The sequence below is a fragment of the Apodemus sylvaticus genome, chromosome 12 (assembly GCF_947179515.1).
Source record: "Apodemus sylvaticus chromosome 12, mApoSyl1.1, whole genome shotgun sequence".
Classification (NCBI taxonomy): domain Eukaryota; kingdom Metazoa; phylum Chordata; class Mammalia; order Rodentia; family Muridae; genus Apodemus; species Apodemus sylvaticus.
The window spans coordinates 99,947,646-99,966,368 of record NC_067483.1 but is presented as its reverse complement, the minus strand read 5'-3'; the positions used below and the strand labels follow the sequence as shown (position 1 = coordinate 99,966,368).

Here is an 18,723-nt window from a genome sequence, read left to right as displayed (position 1 = left end):
GAGTGGGAGCAGGAAGTAGAGATGAGGGGTGTGAACAAGAGGTCATCCTAAGACAGAAGCTCTGTCTGTCTCAGAAGTCTTCTAGAACCTTCACCCCATACGTGTCCCCAGCCTTCCTCCAGCAGTGACTGGCTGAGTGTGAAGAAGACTGGTATCCCTCTCACACAGAAGGGTTCAGTTAGAGCAGAGTCTCAGAACCACCATGACGATTCCTTGTCTGTCAGATAAAATTACATCAGCCAAGTGCCTCTCCTCCACAAGCAAGCAGTCCCCAGCACTCCACTGAGAGCTGGTGGAAGTTACCAGGATCGCTACAGATGAGAACATAAACCTCACTTGCTCTTTCCCCACCTGGTTATCTGTAAAAGAATAGAAGTACATTGTAGAAAATCATTCAACCATATTTGAAAATTGAAAATGAAGGCTGCCATGCAGGACGCTTTTGTTAAGATCTTGGCTTGTGTGTACGCACATACACATTTTTAGCTAAGGCCACCATACATACAGTCTTGTGTTACACTTTCCTTACTTAAAACATTTGAAACAAGACTGCCTCTATACTTCATACTTCCCCTAACTGATATTAACGTCTGACAACCGAGTCCTTTGTCTGGACAGTACAGCTATGGGGATTACATTTAGAAAGATCACTTAAAGTATATCTAACTTCCCATGTCTTCAGGGACTGAAAACTAATTTGAAACATTGCTTAAACAGGAGGAGAAATTAGAAAATATCACCCACTGTCTATTCTAACCCTCTCTCGATCACGTGATGTGGGTGTTACCAGATAGAAACGTTTTGTGCTTTAAAGGTCTGGGTGATTCGCATTAAGGCTCCTCACCAGGAGAGTAGATTTACTATGATCACTTGGGTTGATGGAGCAGCTAGGTGAATACTGATGTTTATTTAGAGTGTGGAGAGCCTTGAGCACAGCTCCTGACACGAGCTAAGTACAGGCAACAAGCTCACCCCACGGTCCACCTGCTCCCCGTGCAGAGGTGCCCCACAGAGGGGGGAGAGCAGCAGTACTGGGCGGAGCCTGCTTTTCTCCCACCCTGCCTCCCATGGACCCGGGAAGCATCTCTAGGAACGATGCGGCTTTCCTGTCTGAACTAGTGAGCATTTATCGCACTGAGGTTGTTGTTTACAAACCTTTGCTAGATAAGCCTTTCAGTCCTCCCTGTCAGGCCAAGGACAGTCAGAAGGAGAGATGTAGGCACATGCAGAGACACACCATTTTCTCTGATTGGACAGTAAAAGGCAAGAGAGTTGCTGCCAAGACATTCTTTTGGAAAAAAAAATGTGCCTAAAAATGATCCCCTAACAATGTCTGGGAAAGCAAATGATGCTTTCTCAAGACTGGCTTGAAAAAAATTTAAACTGTCATCTTGAAAATATCATATGTTTATTTATTTATTTATTTGTATGGGTTTGGTGTCTGTGTTCATATGTAGCACATGCATGTATGTTTGTATGATGTAGAGAGACAAAAGGTCATTTATTTGTATGTGTGTTTGTTTGTAATAAATACATATGTATGCACACATATGTGTGTACTTGATGTAGAGACCAGTGCTCATGTCTAGTGTATTCCTTTATTGCTATCTGACTCATTTTTTGAGACAGAGCTACTCAGAGAGCCTGGAAGCTACTGACGGGCAAGCTCATCTGAACAGCAGGCCCTGACACCTCCAGTTCTTGTCTCTTCAGCTGCAGGATCACAACAGTCACACACACACACACACACACACACACACACACACACACACGCACACGCACACGCACACGCACACACACATACACACACACACATACCTTCTTATAGGAGTGCTGGGATCTGAACTCAAGTACTTATCATCTCTCCAGACCCACACACGCTCTTTTAAAGATAGCCTGAAAGCTAGACAAATTTCATAAGAAAATAAAAATCTCCTGCCTCACAAATAAGACATCTACCTCAGCTTGCTAGCAAGGATGCTCGTGGAATCTCATCTCTGTGTGCTTGTCTTCACATAACTGGGATCAATCACAGCATATTCAAATAGCATTTTATTTATCATAAGAGTTTTCAATGTCATTTAAAATTCCCAGTGGTCATTCTGAATGGCTATACCCCATCTCTTTAAAAATGCTCTCTTTGGACATCATTTAATTTGTGGATTATGTCCTGGGTATTCAAAGTTTCTAGGCTAATATCCACTTATCAGTGAGTGCATACCATGATTGATCTTTTGAGACTGGGTTACCTCACTTAGTATGATGTTCTCCAGCTCCATCCATTTGTCTAAGAATTTCATGAATTCATTGTTTCTAATGGCTGAATAGTACTCCATTGTATAAATATACCACATTTTTTGTATCCATTCCTCCGTTGAAGGACATCTAGGTTCTTTCCAGCTTCTGGCTATTACAAATAGGGCTGCTATGAACATAGTGGAGCATGTGTCCTTATTGCATGCTGAAGAATCCTCTGGATATATGCCCAGGAGTGGTATAACAGGGTCCTCAGGAAGTGACATGCCCAGTTTTCTGAGGAACCGCCAGACTGATTTCCAAAGTGGTTGCACCATCTTGCAATCCCACCAGCAGTGGAGGAGTGTTCCTCTTTCTCCACATCCTCGCCAACACCTGCTGTCTCCTGAATTTTTGACCTTAGCCATTCTGACTGGTGTGAGGTGAAATCTCAGGGTTGTTTTGATTTGCATTTCCCTAATGACTAATGAAGTTGAACATTTCTTAAGGTGTTTCTCAGCTCTCCGAAGTTCTTCATGTGAAAATTCTTTGTTTAGCTCCATACCCCACTTTTTAATGGGGTTATTTGAATCTCTGGGTTCTACTTTCTTGAGTTCAAGAATGAAGGAGTGGGCCCTGGTTCTGGAAAGACTCAGTGCAAGAGTATAGGGGAATTCCAGAACAGGGAAGTGGGAAGGGGTAGATGGAAGAATAGGGGGACGGAAGAGGGTTTATGGGACTTGCGGGGAGTGGGGACCCAGAAAAGGGGAAATCATTTGCAATGTAAATAAAAATAAATAAATTAATTAAAAAAATAAATAAAAACGCTCTCAAATGCTTGGTCATTTAGGGAAAGACTCCTAAGTTCTGCCAATGGTTTTTCTTTCCCTTTCCCATTTTACATTCCTTCTGTTAATTCTTAAATCTCTAGCTTGAGACCTGGAGTGCCTTTCCCGTCTTCTTGTCCTGGTTCCAGACCCACTTTTCCAAGCAATGCCGGCTGCACCTCTGTCCAATGTCCTTGGGTCTCTACATGGACGGCTAATGGAAGCCTCCCACTTTCTGCTTTGTGGCCTCTTCTTTGTAAATACTTCTTTCCCACTTCCCAGGCATCAGAAATCACATTATTGAGAAGGATACCCCACAGACTTGCTTACAGGCTGATCTAATGGGGGGCATTTTCTCAATTGAGGTTCCTTCCCAGCTAACACTAGCTGTGTCAAACTGACAGAAAACTAACCAGGACACCCCGTCCCTGACAATTCACCCACCTGCACCTCCCAACTATGTTTGGCAAACTCTGCAAATAAAATTATAGATACCCAGTTAAAACTGAATTCTAATAAATGAATAATTTCCCTCAAACTGCATCTTACGCAATCTTTGAGGAGAAATTCATGCTAATAGTCATTCACTGTTTCTATGTAATTCAGCTGCTCCTAGTGGGCCTTCTGTTTGGAGATCAGCAAACCTCAGCACTCTATCATGAGCCATGGTGACTGCACAGCTGCCAGGTCTCTCTGCCCTACTCTGCAGTGCTTTCGGACCACGGCTCTCATGACGTCATACTTCACTCGCTAGTGCCCAGTTTCTCATGATGACACAGTGCTGTCCACGCCAGCCTTGCTGCATCTCATCACTGTCACTGCAGCTCTGGGATCCAGTTCATGTGCTGGCTTGAATGACCTACCACACAAGTCTCCTTCCCACAACTGGCCCATGCCCGACCTCCTCTGACTCCATCTTTACAGCCACCACCAAGGCAAAGGCCTCATGGCCCCATCTGTCAATCACTGGGAAGGGTCACCTGAGGAGTGGGTCCAAACAAACGTCGAAAATTAACAACTTCATATGGTTGAAGCGAACCAAGTCCATAAAAGACCCCTGCCTACTGGTTCCTGTCTCCTTTCCCTCTCCATGTGCCTCACCTCCCACTACTCCACAGCTAAGACTGGCGATGTCAAACCTCACATGAAATGACGATCAAGGCTTAGTGCTTCTGACACTGTGCAACAGGCTGGCAAAGCCCCGCTCACTGAGGCAGGAGCTCTGAGCTGATGGAACCAGCATAGCCCGATCCACTCACACTGGCCTGAGCCTGCTGCTCAAGCTCACACTCAGGCTACCTCCCGTGCTCAGAGAAACCCCCTGCTTCTCTACCCCAGCACTCAGCCTACCACACCCCTTGGGGCCTCCCAAGCCTTCGGTTTGGCTCCGCCTCCTCTGTGAGCATTTTCCTGCCTGCTTGCTCCAGGAGAGGGACAGTGAGCCCCCTGCACTCATGATCACTAAGCCTTTGTCTCAGTTCAGCACAAAGGTCCTCTAGACAAGGCTTTCTCTGTCCCCAGAAGAAATATCACCGTGATCCTTGATAACAGCAGATGCTGCTAAATATCCAACCTTGACAACGGCCCAAAGAAGCACCTTATCCAGGCAAAAGCCAAGTGACCTTCCAACTCCGCAAATGCGAGAAGGCGTCTCTGAGCAAGCACTAACCTGAGTGCTTACTGAGGACCTACATGTGATCCTCAGGCTATGGGGACAGGACTGAACCACCCTGTGCTGTGAATGGGGATGTTAGGCATGGAAGGAGTAGGAGTGAGAAGAGGAAGGGGGTGGTCTAATTAAATTAAAAATAAATAAATATCATAAGGCAAAAAATGCACATGTGAAAAGCAGAAAAAAATAAAGTTGAGAAGCTGGTAAGAGGTTTCTAAGAGGATTCCAGAAGGAAGTGAGAGGTTGTCATAGCAAAATTAAGTCAGAGGAGGAATCGTAAGAGAGTACTACCATGATCACTGTCTTCAGGGGACAGTGTGTTTTCCATCAGAGTGGCTACCATGGCCCGGGGCCACACTCCCTAATTGCAGCCTTTGATCAGCTCCAGAAACTGATTTACTAGGTCACTATGTCTATATATATTTTTATATCTATATATCTAATCTATATATCTATATCTATACATATACATATGTATTTATGGAAGGCAACAGACTAATAGAAAACATCAGGCTGCATTTCTGACAAGAGGACAAATGTTGAGTTTTACTTGCACACTCATCAATTAGCAATGTAATTAGCATTTTAGATTGTGACCGCTGTCACAAAGTCTGTAAGGTTTTAGTTAGAGGGGATTCTATTTCAGGCACATGCTAAGCCCACTCAGTTATGTCCCTTCTCGTTCTTGGAGTCTGCACTAAAATTAAACAGAGACCGGGGGTGGGATAGTCCAGTTAGAGGGAAGGGCCACACCAGCAAGTTGTAAGTGACTGAACTGGTAAGATCGGAGCCTGGGGGCACGGGCAGCTGTGTCCCAGCATTTTCTCTGCACAAGTACTGGCATATTTCCCTTCATTACCAGAGCTCAGGGCACACAGCACTGCTCGATAGCTACTCATCCTACAGTCCCCAGGAGCATCTCCATTCTTCTGTGACCCTCACTGTGCAGAGGGCAGCTCTCTAGAATCACTTGATCCACAGGCAGCTCTTACGGGCTGGGATAAGATTTGGTCTACTGCAGCTACCTGCTCATGACAGAGCCTGTCCAACAGATCTTGGTAAGAATATACTAAAGGGCATCGGAAGACAATGAAGGTCTAGTTCTCAGTCCCATGTGATAGTCCCAAACTGGGACTAAGAAGTCCCAGTTTCTTCGTAGGAAGAAACTGATTGCAGTTCATTGAACAAAAGTGATTCTAAGGAGAAAGGAATTTTTAAAAGATCTAAGTGGGTGCTTCCAGGGAACAAACAGCTTGGAATGTTGTATGCCTTGCGGCCTAAAGGACAGGCTGACTCAAAGAATTTGTCATGTCCTTTTATAGACTAAGAGTCTCTTGGCAAGTTATTTAGGATATCGAGCCTAGACCTACTTTGGGGGCTCAATCTGGCTTTTGGGAAGCATAGAGGAGGCTTTTTCTAGCCTGGACATCTTGAGAACAACTAACACGTTTAATCCAAAGCTGTTGAGCTATATTTGAAGTCCAACCACACTGCTAACTGGAGCAGGCTGGATGCCCAGGGGGCTAGATTTGGAGAAGCAGTAACCAGCCAAATCAACCAGGTTATGAAGTTGCTGCCTCGTAAGAAGGCAGGGGAGGAGGAGAGGAGGGGAGGAGTGGGTGGTTCTCCTCGTCTCTCTTCAGAATACCATCCCTCCATGCCTGAGTCTAACGTGCTGGTGTCTGTGGCAAGACATTAACAATCCCTGATCATGAGCACACAAGAGACAGTGCTAGGCACCAGGATGGATTTCCTGAAAGCTTAAATAATGAGTGATCTGTGGGGAAGTTGGTACAAGATGTCTGACTCTGAAAGGTTACCTCTAATTCAAATTCAAAGGGTTGGTCAGCAGTTAGTTCTTCGCTTTGCAAGAATCCTGGCTAGTCCAATGCCCTCACTGGTGAATTTAAAGGCAGATAAGAACCCCTTCTTTAGGACAGCAATGTCTCCACCCTTCCTGTGTTTGGCCCACAACCTCACTTCGCTGAGAGGAGGGAGTGAGGAGCAGGACTAGGCTGCTAGGCAGGATGGACACAATGATACCTAGCAGACAAGACACACTTCAGCTCTGATCCAGACTCAGTGGGCTTCCCTCACCATGTTCTAGCAAATGCTGAAGGCATATACATCACCACTGGGGTTCACTGAATACAATATAGCCAAGAGGGCGAGTTGACAAAGTACCCTGGAAACAAGAAGGAAGCTATATTTTGGGTACTCCAAAATCAGACAGGAATAAGATTAGGCTTTAAAAATGCCAGCCATCTCTACATAGTCAGCCTCTTCTTCATTCTAACGTCAAAGTCACTTTATACATAGTCAGCTACTCTATTCTAACACCACAGTAACTTCATCTTACCCATCTCAGTCTTCTGGAAAAATCAACCATGCGCTGAACCTAAAACATATGTCCCCAAACTGCAGCAGTACCAACAGCACCCAGGGCCCATGCATTTCATTAGTCATCAGTATTTCAGTTTGAAAGTTGGGCAGAAATAGAGATGCTGGAGATAGAGGGATACTGGGGCAGGATTCCACAATTCTGGTGGGAGCAGAAAGTTTGAGGTCAGAGACCCCACAGGCCTCAACTGCCATGAAGACATTTCCTTACCTCTCCGAACTTCAACTGCCTCACGTAAAGACCAAGAGAGTAATAAAGCCATTTTGCATGGGTTAATGAGGATCCATCTGCACAATATTGGGCAACAAGCAGATGTCCATAAGTGGTGAGTATGCCACAATGCCTTGTCCCCTTAGAAAGATGTATGCATTGAAGAGCTATCCTGTGGCTGCCTCAGAAGTTTCTCCAGGGCCACTGGTGGTCAAGTTCCCAGAGATCATGTTAGACATGTCCCCACTCTTCCCACATTCCTTCCTGCCATGTCTGATGAAATAGCCTCCCTGTTATCCAATGAGAGAGCCTACCTCTCCCAACAACAAACTGTCATTGGATTCCTTTGATTTGACTTTTTACATACCTCAAAGTGACGCTTGCTCTCCGTCCACCCACATCTTAGTTCATTAAGCACCTAGAAAACATGTCTTTTACCTGCTTACCCTGCCCACCGAAGCCCAACCTCTACTTGCTGTCATTTTTCAAAGTACAAACCTAACGGTATCCCTTCGCTACTTTCAATTCACCATGGGTCACCTACCTGGCCCCTGCTAGAGAGACCAACATCCTTTAATGTGGTCCTTGGAGCCTATGGTCTGTTAACTTTCTCCCAGTGTCATCTCCCACTGTGGCCCTTCCATGTGCCACTCTGACTCAGAGTTTATCCCCATGAAGTCACACCTGTCCCTGTGAATCATACCTGTCTCTCTCAATACAGGCTGACCTTTCTCTTTTTGGAATCCTGTTTTTACCCTGCTCTTTGCTAACTCATTTTCAATTGTTTTCTTATCATGTACAATTTTATTTAAGAAGCATTCCTATTTGAATCCTGACTAAGATGCCCCTTCTGATACATTCCAAATGATTGTTTGTTTATTTATCTCTTCCAATAGCCTGCAGCCCCTTGAGGAGAAAACCTTAAACACCAATCGGTCTAAAGAAGGCACTTCAACATTTGTTGGATGGATGAATGGGTGGAGAAATGAGCCTGCCCCAAGGAGAGATCTCTAGTTAAGTGTGGCTACCCAGTGACTAAGACAAACCCAAGTACAATTGATTACCAGGGGTACATCAAAAATAGGCAGGACATACCTAGGATGGCCACCACCTCATCATCCTGGATCACCTCCAGGGAGCCTGAGACCACGAAGCAGAGGCTGTCCACACTCTCCCCAGCATGGTAGATGAGGTCCCCTGGGGCGCAGTGCACTGTCTGGAACTCCATGGCCAAGGCCCGCAGACAGCCATCACTGGCCAGCCGGAAGGCGGGGTGTTCTTTGAACACTTTGCGGTTCAGGTGCACACAAATGTCAGCTCGCATGTCCTTGGGGCAGATCTGCAGGACCTGGCCAAACAAGGAAGAGACACGGTGAGGTCCATTCCACAGCCTCCTTCCCTCAGCACCCCAGGCATGAGCCAGTACCCACAAGGCCAGACTGTACTCTTGTGCTTCAGTGCCCTGGGGAAGCCAGGTAGTGTCTGGATTCTAGGATGCTTTGGTGAATGCTTGGGACAAGGGTCTGAAAGTCAGGGCTAAGAGTGTATCATGTATCAGGCATGAGAAAGGTCTCTAAGGAGATCCCATTTCAGCTGACAGCTTGAGAATGTGTCAGAGTGAACCTTGTGAGAGTAGATTCTACATTCTAGAAGGTTAGCGAGCACAGGATCTGTGGTAGTAGTACACCCAGGTCTGGGGGAGGCCTAGGAGGCATCGTGAGAGAAAACACCAAGCATGTGAGAAGCTTCCAAGTCATAGACTGTGACCAGGGACACAGATCAGGGGACCAGTGTCAGCTGAGAATCCAGAGTGGGATTAAAGAACTTTGACTCTGGGTGGCAACAGAAAATTCAAAGGGAAGGGTGAGGGGTGCTTGGCCTGGGCTGGTTCAGTGCAGCCAGCAAGAAGGTGCCATGTTCAGATTAATTCCACAAACAAGCAAATCATATCTATATATATTATACATATACACACACACATATATGCATACATATATACATACATGTATACATATATATACATATACGGATGCATACATGTATACATGTGTGGGGTACAGCATGGTATTTTAACATGCATACAATAATGAACATACATGAACAAAGTAATCAGTCTATCCATCCCTTTTATTTGCCAATTGTATATGCTGAGAACATTCTAAACATTCTCGCCTGATCATTTGGAAATACACAGTTATTTTTGTTAATGGGTACAAAATTACAGCTGGGAGAAACCGCCTGGCATTCTATAATATAACGGAGTCACATTAGATTAGAGATTGTGTTCTTATTACATAGCTGGCAGGACTTGCTGATAAAGGGAATATGGGGTGGTATTTAAAGAGATGCATTTACATGGGGTCTGCTAAAGACAGTGAAAATTCCAGTATAGATGGGAGAGGTGCTCCTGAGACCCACCGCTAAGCATGGAACTACAGGCACTTGATGGCTGCTGGGGAAGGAGACTCACTCTTCTTTGGGGACATGGCCATTGGTAGGTAGCCCATGCCCCAGTGAATGGCCTCTCCACCCATTTACACTGGTCATTAACTAGTTAGACTCAGTGGAATGGTGATGATTATGAAGGAGGAGGAGGAAGAGGAGGAAGAGAAGGGGAAGATGTCAATGGCAACAGACATGAAGTTGATAGAGACAGGTTGGTGATGAGGTTGATAGAGACAGGTTGGTGATGGGGTTGATAGAGACAGGTTACTTATGAAGTTGATAGAGATAGGTTGGTGGGTCCCTGAGACAGTTAGAGGGAGGTAGTTGGGTAGATAAGATAAAAAACATTATACACATGTGTTAATTTTCGAAAAATAAATATCCTTTATGGAAATGAGATATATAAAGTCACATTTTCCCAAGTGCTTGCTGTCTGCCACCAAGTTACTCATAATACAGTTAATATCTATTTGCCAAGTACTCACGGAGCACCAGGCTCCATTCTAGGTTCTACTGATGTGGTGAAGAACGACTAGACAAAAGTACCTGCCCTCATTGTACTTACTGCCTAGTAGGAAGAAGCACGTGATGAGCAAAACAAGTAAAATGTGGTAGCAACTGCGGAGGATGATAAGGGAGACAGAAAGCAAAGAGAACAAGGGGAAGGCTGTAGCTCTGCATCGAAAGCTTGGTGTGTGTTTGCTAATCCTCACAGAAACTCTAGGATGTGCTTTTAATTATATCAGCTCAGATGAGAAAGCTGAGACGCAGGGAAGTCCAACATTCCCCAGCCAGGAAACAGTATATTTGGCTTCCCCACTAGGTAGCTTGGCATCAAAGCCCAACTACAGACTAACCAATCCAAATGCCAGGCGGCTCTGCAAAGCTAATGGGCTGCCATTTGACTCGTAGCATCCCTACCCGACCCAAGGTACTGAGGAGGAAACCTAGCACTTTGGACAAGCCAGACAACCATTCTACAGTCTGAGCTGTGTCCCAGACCTCACTTGTACCATCTAAACCAAACTAGGAAGTGCAGGCCATGCAGAGCTCTTTTTCCTAAACAGTTAAAAAATTTCCCAGCTTTTCAGAGCAAGATATATTTCTGTGGACTATTTGCAAGAAACCACCATGTGGCTTTCTACAGCAAGCATTAAGGATATAACGGGACTTCTAGTGGTCTTTTCAAGAAAATTCAGTACCATTTTTAAAATAACTTTTCCTATTCCATTTTGTGAATCAAACAGGGGTCATGAAATCAAACGTGATCATTCAATGGCTCCTCCTTGTGGTGCTGGGAATGTTCCAGGCCACATAGCACCAGCTACTTGCCTCTGCAGCCGGGGTTCTCCACCAGCCTCCCTGCTCCAGTCTTGCCCTGGATGGCTTCAGTCCTACCTTCAGTATCCATGAGGAGGTAGAACAGGGGGAAGAGGTCACATGACTGAAAGCCCATCCACTTCTTCCTTGAGTGACTTAACTACTCTCTGCTTCATTTCTCCTTTAAAGTACAGACTATGAACAGTCACTGCAATGCTAAGGGAAATTGTACCTGTCTGAGATACAGCCCTGTCTCTTGTGCCTCTGCATTTCTGTTCTGGGTTGTGGAATGGCCAAAAAGTGAGTGTGCTTCTGGGAGAATGGATGGAGGAATATGTGTTAATTTTCAAAGAAAATCTCTTGGCACAAAGCCTTGGCCAAGAGATCATGGCAAACAAGGCTGCTTAAAACATGGTAATCTGAGGGTTTTCTCCACGTGGGTAAGGGAGCCAGGACACACATGTCAGGTCCACGCAGATCTCAAGATGGTGGGGACACACATATCAGGTCCAAGCAGCGCTTAATAGCAGAACCAAGTTAATTCTCTAGGTTAGTTCACATTTAAATATTTGCTTCCCCATATTAGACTCCTGCATAAATGTTTGGCCATGAGGTAACATCACTTTCAGGACACTGATTCCAGCTCCAATGGTGAAGGTAGAGCACTGCAGAGGGTATCTAAAGATTACAGCAAACTCCGGGCTGTGCCACTTCTCCATGGTTGCTCTTGTCTGAAAACTCCACACTGGAGTAGGCAGAAGGGTAGTGTGCCCTCTCTCTGAGGCAGGGGCTCAGTCATGAGTCCCATAGCCTTTCAAGGGCTGCCCTCTCAATCGCCTGGCTTTAAGAAGCTACTCTTGAGAGTTGTGGCTGTAGAGAAGCCTCCCAGGGCTGTCTCTCAGGGCTGTGCGTCACTGGGCTGTGCCTTGCTGGGCTGTGCCTCGCAGGGTCAAGGTTGAAGCTCTGGACTCAGTCCTGCTCTTAGTGCACACCGAATGTGTGCACTTGAACAACACTTGACTCCTGGTGTCAAGTCTTTCGTTTTGTGTGCAGGATTTTGTGAGGTTTGCCATGCTACATGTGTTAAAAGGCCTGATACTTGTGGGTCCTTATTTAATGTCATTGAGAAGCTTTCATGGGCCAGGAGTTCATAGCTAGCCCAAAGGCCACAGAAGCCACGTGGTCTTAAAGGTCATCACACTTCAGTGTGTTCCAAACGTGGGAACTGGAGCCAGAGAGACACATGATGTGCTCAAAGTCACTGGTGAGTCACTGAGGGGAAGAGGAGGCAGGGGCTCCAGTGTTGCTTCTCTCCCCAGCAGCCACTGCCTCCTTCCCCAGGCTGGGCTCTGCCATGAGATGCCACCGTTGGGTCTCTGGACCAGGAACTGAGGTAGGTCCCAAAGCCCTCCAGGGAGGTAAGCAGTGACTAGGGCAGGAATGCAAGCTGAGTATGCAGTGTCTCAGGCAGTTCCATGCCCAACCCTGCAGGAATGGGGACAGGGAAGGGCTTTTCCCAGACAGCAGGATCTACAGAGTCATTCTAGTGCCTGGGAAAAAGGAGCTTCAGGGCAAAGATCAAAGTTCTTTCTGCTCCATCGGCTGCCTGGCACCCACAGAACCAACAGGCATTGCTGCCAGTGCTGAGGAGGGAGAACAGACACAGCTGGGATAGGGAGCTGGCAAAGCTGGGAGCCAAGCAATGCCGATCCCTGCCCTGCCCTGCCCTGCCCTGCCCTGCCCTGCCCTGCCCATGCAGGAGGTGTGAGCCTCCTCCTTCCTCCTTCTAATGTATGCTTTACATCTAGAAGAGGCAGAGCCTGCAAGACAGTTCAGTGGTGTTCGAGCCACACCACCAAGCTTGAGGACCTAATTACATCCCTGGAATCCACATGATAGGAAAGAACAGACTCCAGCAAGACATACCATGACATAGTACACATACACACACACACACACACACACACACACTCATGTACACATGCATACAAACACATGCATGTGCACACACACATACACACATGTATACATGCATACACACACACGTGCATATGCACATACACATACACATGTACAGGCATAGATGCACCTAGATGCACATACTTTCATGAATGCATGCATGCACAGACATGCACATATATACATATACACACATGTACACATATACATGCACACACAGATGCACACACCACATCCATATACTTTCACACATGCATGCACACATGCACACAAGCATATACACATAGATGCATACATATGCACAGTTTCGCACATGCACACACACAGAGAAGCACACACTTGCACACACAGGCATGCACACACATCTATACACATATATACACACACATGCATGCACACACATGTACACACCAATGCATACATTTGCATACACATACTCATTCACACACACATGCAGACACATATACATAGTAAATGTAGTTAAAAAATTAAAGGAGGGAGGATGATAGGAAAAGAACAGGCTTTGGAACCAGTTGAAAACCAGGTCCAAATCCCAGTGTTACCCTAGACCTGGGGGAAAGAAGGAGCCAGACATCTGGCCTTCCTCCTTGCTGGCCAGAGCTTCTAGCCATACCCTCCCCAGGGGGACGTGAAGCCCACTCAGGTACAGTAGGTAAGCATCATGCAAACTAACATTGGTTCTTCCTGGTTTTCCTCAACAAGTTTTGCCATGTAGCTCAGACTGGCCTCAGACTCACAGATGCCCAGCCTCCTCCTCCCAAGTCTGAGATTACTGCTCTGTACTACCACACCTGGAACATGTTTGTTCTCAGTGCACATTCAGGTCAGGAATGCTGGTGGCTGATCTCACAGCCAGATCAATCTGGATTTCAATGTGTCCACAGGTACTTTTGCCACAGTGCTACCATTTTCCTGGTGAAAGAAGCCATAATCCTTGGGTAGAGAGACGGGGTTTGGCAATGAGGGAAGTGGAGTCAGAGAGACTGGGATCAGAGAAATTGAGCTGAGGTCGAGGCTTTGATCATAGGAAACACACAAAGCAGGGGCTGGGGATGTGTCTCAGAGATCGCCTCTGGCATGCATAAGGGGTGTGGTGGTGTGGACCTATAACCCCAGAACAAGGGAGGTACAGGAAAGCCAGAGTATAAGATCAGCTACATACTGACTCCCGGGGTAACCTGGGCTACCTGATGTGTCTTAGAGGGAGTGGGGGGGCACAAAGATAACCCATAAATGAGCCCTCTGTGTCCTTCCTCTGCTCCTTCTATGGTTTTTCTGACAGGAATGTTACTCCATGTCTGGAATAACACAACTGTTAGAGAACAACAGTACTCAGGAGTGTCTGCTACTGTCTGTATTACATTCTTGAGCAACAGTTGCCAACTGATGACTAAGGAGTTGTGCTACTATCGCCTGGACTTGGCTGAGGCACAGTCTTCCAGGTAATTACTGAACCTGCCCATCACCCCCAGTGCTCATTGGCTAGGGATGGTGGTCCGGAGTCTAGTTTTAATGACAGCACCATGGGATTCTTATCGGAAGAGGAAGGGAGAGATGAGCAGTGACCTTAGGAGAGTGTAAATGCATATGCTTACAAAAATGTAAAACTCACTATAAGGAGAAGACCAAATATAACCAAGATAAGTCATATTTAATGCACTATTTCTTTAAAAAAGTTAAGGTTCATTTTTTTGTTCATTTGAACAAAAAGTATCAACATTTTGAAAAGCAAGGTTGACAAGCAGGGGAATCATCTGGAAACCTGGGGCGAAAAGAAACAGCCTCCTGTTCAGGGTCTTCATCTCATCACTGCCCAAGACAGCAGGACAGCTGTTCCCCATGCTCCAGGACACATACCATGCCCTTGATTTATTAAATGATGGCTCTTAATTTCTAGTCCTTTGGTAAAGACAACAGAGAGGCCATCTGAACCCCTGGAAGAAGGACATGAGAATCCCAGATGTCCCTGGAATGTTCCGAGCTCAGCCCTCTGGGGACAGCTGGGGGATAGGTGGTACCATGGAGTCTCCCTCTCTTACCTTCTCTGTGTCGATGCCTCGGGACATGGACCAGGTGGACACAATGTAGTCCATGACCCGCTCACTCAGCCCCTTGGGCACCTGGTAGAGCTTCAGGAAATCCCGAACGCTGTTGAGCATCTCATGATACCTGTTGGTATTGGCATACATCTGCTGGAAAATGGTTGTCACGTTCCCAAAGATGGTAGCATACAGAAGAGCTGGAGACAAAGGGGAGAAACATGTGTGAGTGCTCCATGAGTGCACCCCAAGTCAAACTACAGAGTGTGAAGTTCCCTTAGAGAAGGCCCACAGATGGAGCTGTACTCCCCAGTATGGTGTCCAGTCCTCAGGAGAGCCTCACCTCTCAAACTAAAGCGTTTGTAACAGGAGACAACTAGGACCAATGGAGTGTTAGACAGGTCCAGGATGAGACCTGGAGTAGTTGACACATCAGACACATGAAGCAAGAAGGAAGTTATTTTATACTTGTCACAGAAAATCTGAGCCTGAGGCCACCAGTCAAGTGTGAGTCCATGTGCCCACAACTGCAAATTCATGCTCCAAGCAGAAATCTACCAAGCTCTGGTGTGTGCCAAGCTCCAAGCTACCTGGCACACTGGATAGTAAGTGAGACACAGCCTGGTCCTTATAGAACCACGCAGTAAGGAGGAACTGGCCAAGAGGACACCACAAATAACTATGATGGAGAGTCTGCAGAGGGCCAGAAAAGGTAACAGTGGTAAGATTAAATAAACCCTGTTGTCCCCATGTTGATTTTGGTCATGGTGCTCTCTATCTTAGGGATTCTACTAAGAATCTATAAGACACATAAAGTACATGCAGCCAAAATGTAAAACGTGTTTTTAAAACATATTTTTAGAGTTATGCATCCATAGGGTTTAGAACATTTTCATTTCTCAAAAACGACATCTCAGACCCTCTCCATTCTCTCCCAGTCTCCCCCACCACACACAACCACTTCCTGTCTCTGCAAACTCATACATTTTAGGCATTTCTATAAATCACACTGTATGTCTTCTGTGACAGCTTCCTTCACACTATATAGGTTTTCCTTCCTAAATAGTATTCCATCATGTGGATAGTCCGTATCCATCTGCCTCTGTATCAGGTCATGGGTATTTCTGGTTGTATCTTTCTTTCTAACTTCAGCTTCTATGTTTATGAAGTACTATGAGCATCTGTGGGTAGGTATTTGAGTGAATATGCATTTTATTCTTTGAGATATGTACCCGGGGTTAGCATTGCTTTCATCTGTGACTGTGTTTAACATGCTGACAACCCCTCTGACCCCCCCCCCACGCCGGGTGGTTTTCTGAAGAGGCTCCTCCTGGCTCTCAAGAGATGGTTCAGCAGTTAAGAGAGCACACAGCTCTTGCAGAGGGTCTGAGTTCCATTCCCAGCACCCTTGTAGGATGGTTCACAACACCCTGTAACTCCAGATCCAGGGCATCTGATGCCCCCTTCTGGTCTCCACAGGCACCTCCACATGTGTACATACCCACACACAGACATGCATGTATATGTATAACTAAAAAGATAAAAATAGCTAAGGGCAGTACAAGCCTGTAATCCCAGCACTTGGGAGGCAGGTGGTGGATCTCTATGAGTTCTAAGACAACCTGGTTTATACAGTGAGTTTCAGGCCAGCCAGGGCTTCATAGTGAGACCTTGTCTGAACATAATAATAGTAATGTTTAAAGTAGCTGCATGTTTTACATTCCTAGAGTTCATGAAGGTTCTGGTGCAGTGTGCCCATACTGTACCCTTTGCTCCTTTTACAAGCTCTATTATAACCTGACTTTCATGTCACCATCTGTGACTGTGAGTTTTAACTGTCAACTTGACCTAACCTAGAATCATTTGGGAAGAGATCTCAGTGGAAGACTGCATCAGTGTGGTCTATGAGTGTGTCTACATGAGGCTATCTTAATTAAATCAATTATGTGTGAAGTCCCAGTCCAGTGACCTATGAGTATGTCTATACGAGATTATCTTAATTAAATCAACTATGTGTGAAGTCCAGTGAGGGTAGCACTATGTAGTGAGAATTCTGAAATGTTGGTTTCTTAAAAAAAAAAAAAGCACAGAAATATTATAAGAATGTGTTTTCAGTTTGATCCCATGAGTGGAGACATATTTGGAGATAAGTAGATATTCATGGGGTCATGGGGTCATGGGGCACCATTCAGACAGGGGAGGGGTCCCAGCCATAGTTGGCTTACTTTCCAGCTACTCGTTATACTTTCTACAGAAGAAGGGCTGCCATGAGGAATATGCATCCATTGTTCTGTGTTACATTGTATGTTCATATAGCCAGTGCTGTGCTCAGAATACAGAACCACTCAGTCTGCCTCATGCAACCCCTGTCTAACCACACTCCTTCCTCTGAGAGGTCTACATCTTCATCTGAAGGCTGTGAACAGAATACTGACTTCCAGGCAGCTTGGGTGAGGGTCTTAAGCCCATGCCCAGTGAGACACTTACTCCAACAAGGCCATACCTACTCCAACAAAGCCACACCTACCCCAACAGGGTCACATTTTTTAACCTTGCCACTCCCTGGGCTGAGCATATACAAACCATCACAGTATTGATACTGTTTCTGTTCATTCTAGTGTGACAGTTATGGAGAATAGGAAAAAACATGTTCCTATCTGTAATTCTCAGTGGTGGAAATGAGTAGTAACCATGAGGAGAGAGGGAGTAGCTGCTCACTGCCTGCCAGCAGGTCCATCCCATGGACAGGAGTCACCCAGAACACGGATTCTGCTTTAAAGTCTCAAAAGCTCTGTTCATAGTCCCAGCTGGGCCCACTGCTGACCTAGGGCAACCACCTGCCCTCTCAAAATGTCTTCATATACTATGGAGTTCCTGTTTGGTTTAGAGTTGAGCTTTTGAGGGAAGGTTTCACTAATGGCTCAGAGTGGCCTGAAATCCACTATATAAAGTTCTAGGCTGCCCTAGAACTTACAATAGCTAGCCCTGTCTTAGTCTCTCAAGTACTACAATGACTAGTGAATATCATGCAACTGGCTCAGTTATAATTTTAATAAATAGGTTAACGTCTGTAAGTGCCGATAGCAGGACCCAAAACCCATGCAACACTGGGCCATACTTAGCAGCAGGGTTGTCAGAGTCTGAGGACCTGGCAACAATCCCTCAGACACTTACATCATCCAGTATTTTTTTTTTTTTTTGAGACAGGGTTTCTCGGTATAGCCCTGGCTGTCCTGGAACTCACTTTGTAGATCATGCTGGCCTCGAACTCAGAAATCCGCCTGCCTTTGCCTCCCAGAGTGCTGGGACTATAGGCGTGCACCACCACCGCCCGGCAATCATCCAGTATTTTAATTCAGCAAACCAGTACTGAATATTCAGGTGTGTTGTATCTAGTCCTGGGAGGAAACACATTAGAGAGGGCATCCATGACTCTGAGGTAAAGCTAGAACTTCTTAGGGCCTCCTGTGATTTACATGTAAAATGTCTCCCATAGACGCCTGTGTTTGAACACTCCTATTTGGGAAGGTTGTGGAGCCACAAGGAGCCAGAGCTTTGCTGGAGAAATTGAGTCAGTGGGTACCCTGAGGTTCT

General features: G+C 45.9%; 1 protein-coding gene across 2 annotated transcripts in view; it reads right to left on the bottom strand.

The window, feature by feature from the left end:
- Positions 1-18,723, bottom strand: part of Kcnh1 (potassium voltage-gated channel subfamily H member 1) — a 317,409-nt gene that overhangs the window by 80,667 nt on the left and 218,019 nt on the right. For both annotated transcript variants that reach the window (XM_052200367.1, XM_052200368.1), the window contains exons 8-9: positions 15,130-15,329; positions 8,441-8,693 (exon numbers count right to left, since the gene is read on the bottom strand). In XM_052200367.1, the coding sequence (XP_052056327.1) occupies positions 8,441-8,693; positions 15,130-15,329 (453 nt within the window). The remainder of the gene's footprint in view (positions 1-8,440; positions 8,694-15,129; positions 15,330-18,723) is intronic.